The sequence below is a fragment of the Cyprinodon variegatus genome, unplaced genomic scaffold (genome assembly GCF_000732505.1).
Source record: "Cyprinodon variegatus isolate N-32 unplaced genomic scaffold, C_variegatus-1.0 Scaffold1080, whole genome shotgun sequence".
In the NCBI taxonomy this organism is placed as follows: Eukaryota; Metazoa; Chordata; class Actinopteri; order Cyprinodontiformes; family Cyprinodontidae; genus Cyprinodon; species Cyprinodon variegatus.
The window spans coordinates 231050-233451 of NW_015151533.1; the positions used below are offsets into that span (position 1 = coordinate 231050).

The following is a 2402-nucleotide window of genomic DNA, read 5'->3' on the forward strand; positions in this document are numbered from 1 at the left end:
AGTCGAACCGAACGGTTCGGACGGTTTTCATAAACCGTTCCATCCCTAATATTTACCTGATAACACATAGAATTTTAAATAAACCTAATTTAATAGAAATTTTCCTCCATGCAGCTTATTATTAATCTATTTGAATCCCATGGCCTGTTTTTTATTTCTTTCGTTTCTGTGCCCCCATTAAAACATGCTGGCCCCCGCCTGGCCCCCTGGCACATTTGGTCTAGATCCACCCCTGAAAACATCACAAGGTGCGTCAGCGCTGCACAAAAAAACACTCATATGATGTTTGTCATAAATGTGAAAAGGTGGTGTTTTCGGGGATAATTAATCAATTTCTGTAAATAAAATTGTAATAAACTTTAAACCTGTGTAGTAAAACAGTCCGATTTATTTTACAGATTTTTTTAATACAAATTTAGGCCACAAATATTTTATTTTGTCGTTTAATTCGATTAATAATTGGACAGAAAAAGATTCCCACAAGAAGACTCTTTACAAATTTTGACTTTTAACCACTTGAGCAGTTTTTTTTTTTTTTATCTCAATTGCAAAATGTTTAATTAATTTTTCAGAATGTTTGTATAATTCCTGCTCTAAGTGGGTCGGTCTGCAGCTAAACACACGTTCTACAGTCTCTATACTCCAGTTAACCATTAAGTGACTGAATTAGTCGACCATTGTTTCATTAATCCGATTGTTTTCAGCCCTAGTGAACGCAGCGTTAGCGCTGCCTTGCTCTGAGTGTGAAATGCTCCCTCACCGCCATGTAGGCAGCACAGCCAGCACTGCGAGTCTTTGCCTTTGAATCCACCAGGCGGCCGCTGATGCCAAAGTCGCACAGCTTGATCTGACCTTTAGCGTCGATGAGGATGTTTGAAGGTTTGACGTCGCGGTGGATGACGCCGTGTTTCTCTTTCAGGTACAGCAAGGCTTTCACTATCTGCAGCACAAACAACGATTAGGTCCAGTAAGGCGTGTCAGAAGCCCGAGTGCGGCTCTGTGACTTACTGCGACTGTCATCTTCCCCAGGATTCGCTCTGGGATGGGGCCCTGGATCCTCTTCTTCAGCTTCTCTGCACACGTTCCCATCAGCTCCATGGCGATGAACACATCCGTCTAGAGAAACGGCGGATATTCAGGAACACTTGCATACATTTACCTGAGTTTACTGCATGTGTATTAGAACTATAAAAACCACCGACTCATACAGAGATTAACCTTCAGATTCCAGATCCTCCGTCTCCGCTCACGTACGTCGTGCGCTCAAAATACAGAGCAGAGCTATTTTTAGCTCCGGCCGCGTTAATCTGCGTTTGCAATCGCACCAAACAGGAAAAACAGCGGCGAGAAGATCTGATTTAGCAAATATAAATATATCAATGATGGATTGATTGGCAACTACAAATTAGAGCATAATTCTTATATTTTCCTAAAAACTATGACCATTCGATTATTGAATACAAACTATTAGTACTTCAGCATACCAGGAAGCAGATTTTTTATCTCCATCAAAATATTTATTTTATATCGAGAGGCTGAAATGGGTTTCCTCCGTAGGGTGGCTGGGCTCTCCTTCAGAGATGGGGGGGAGGAGCTCAGTCAGCCTGGGAGGACTCAGAGTACACTGCAAAAAATTCAAATCTTAAGTCTTTTTTTCTTAAAATAACTGCATTTTTTATTGGATTGAGGGAGTAAGTGACACACTTTGCCAATGGAACAAGAAAATTTACATTTAAAATAAGAAAAAACGACTGCATTGTCTTGTTTCAAGTGCATTTTTATGTTATCTTATTTTAAGAGTAAAAATACTCATACCATTGGCAAATCCTCTTATTTATCTACTCAAATTAAGGTTAAATTGACTTAATTTAAGAAATCTTCACTTATTTCTAGATTGTTTTTGCAGTGTAGAGCCGCTGCTCCTCCACGTCAAGAGGAGCAAGTTGAGGTGGCTCGGGCATCTGGTTAGGATGCCTCCTGGACGTCTCCCTGGTGAGGTGTTCCAGGCACGTCCCACCAGGAGGAGACCCGGGACACGCTGGAGGGACTATGTTTCTCGGCTGGCCTGGAAGCGCTTTGGGATTCCCCTGGAGGAGCTGGACCAAGAGGCTGGAGAGAGGGAGGCCTGGGCCTCCCTACTGAAACTGCTACCCCCGCGACCCGACCCCAGAAAAGCAGAGGATGGATGGATCAAGAGGCTTAAAAGTTTAATCAAATCCAGAGAAAACTTCCTAGATTGCCTCTCCCAACTTCAAAAGACACTTCTTATGGCAGGCATGGATGAAGAGTAGGGGAGTTTGGGGGTTGAGAACAAATATAGTTCATACTAGGGCTGCAACTAACGATTATTTTAAAAATCGATGAATCGGCCGATTATTTTTTCGATTAATCGATGAATCGGC

The 2402-nt window shown here is 42.2% G+C and overlaps 1 protein-coding gene across 1 annotated transcript in view; it reads right to left on the reverse strand.

The window, feature by feature from the left end:
* The window catches only part of map2k7 (mitogen-activated protein kinase kinase 7), a 31103-nt gene that overhangs the window by 9802 nt on the left and 18899 nt on the right, over positions 1 to 2402 (reverse strand). Inside the window, exons 6-7 of the mRNA XM_015400186.1 lie at positions 1009 to 1116; positions 761 to 940 (exon numbers count right to left, since the gene is read on the reverse strand). Coding sequence (XP_015255672.1) covers positions 761 to 940; positions 1009 to 1116 — 288 coding nt within the window. The remainder of the gene's footprint in view (positions 1 to 760; positions 941 to 1008; positions 1117 to 2402) is intronic.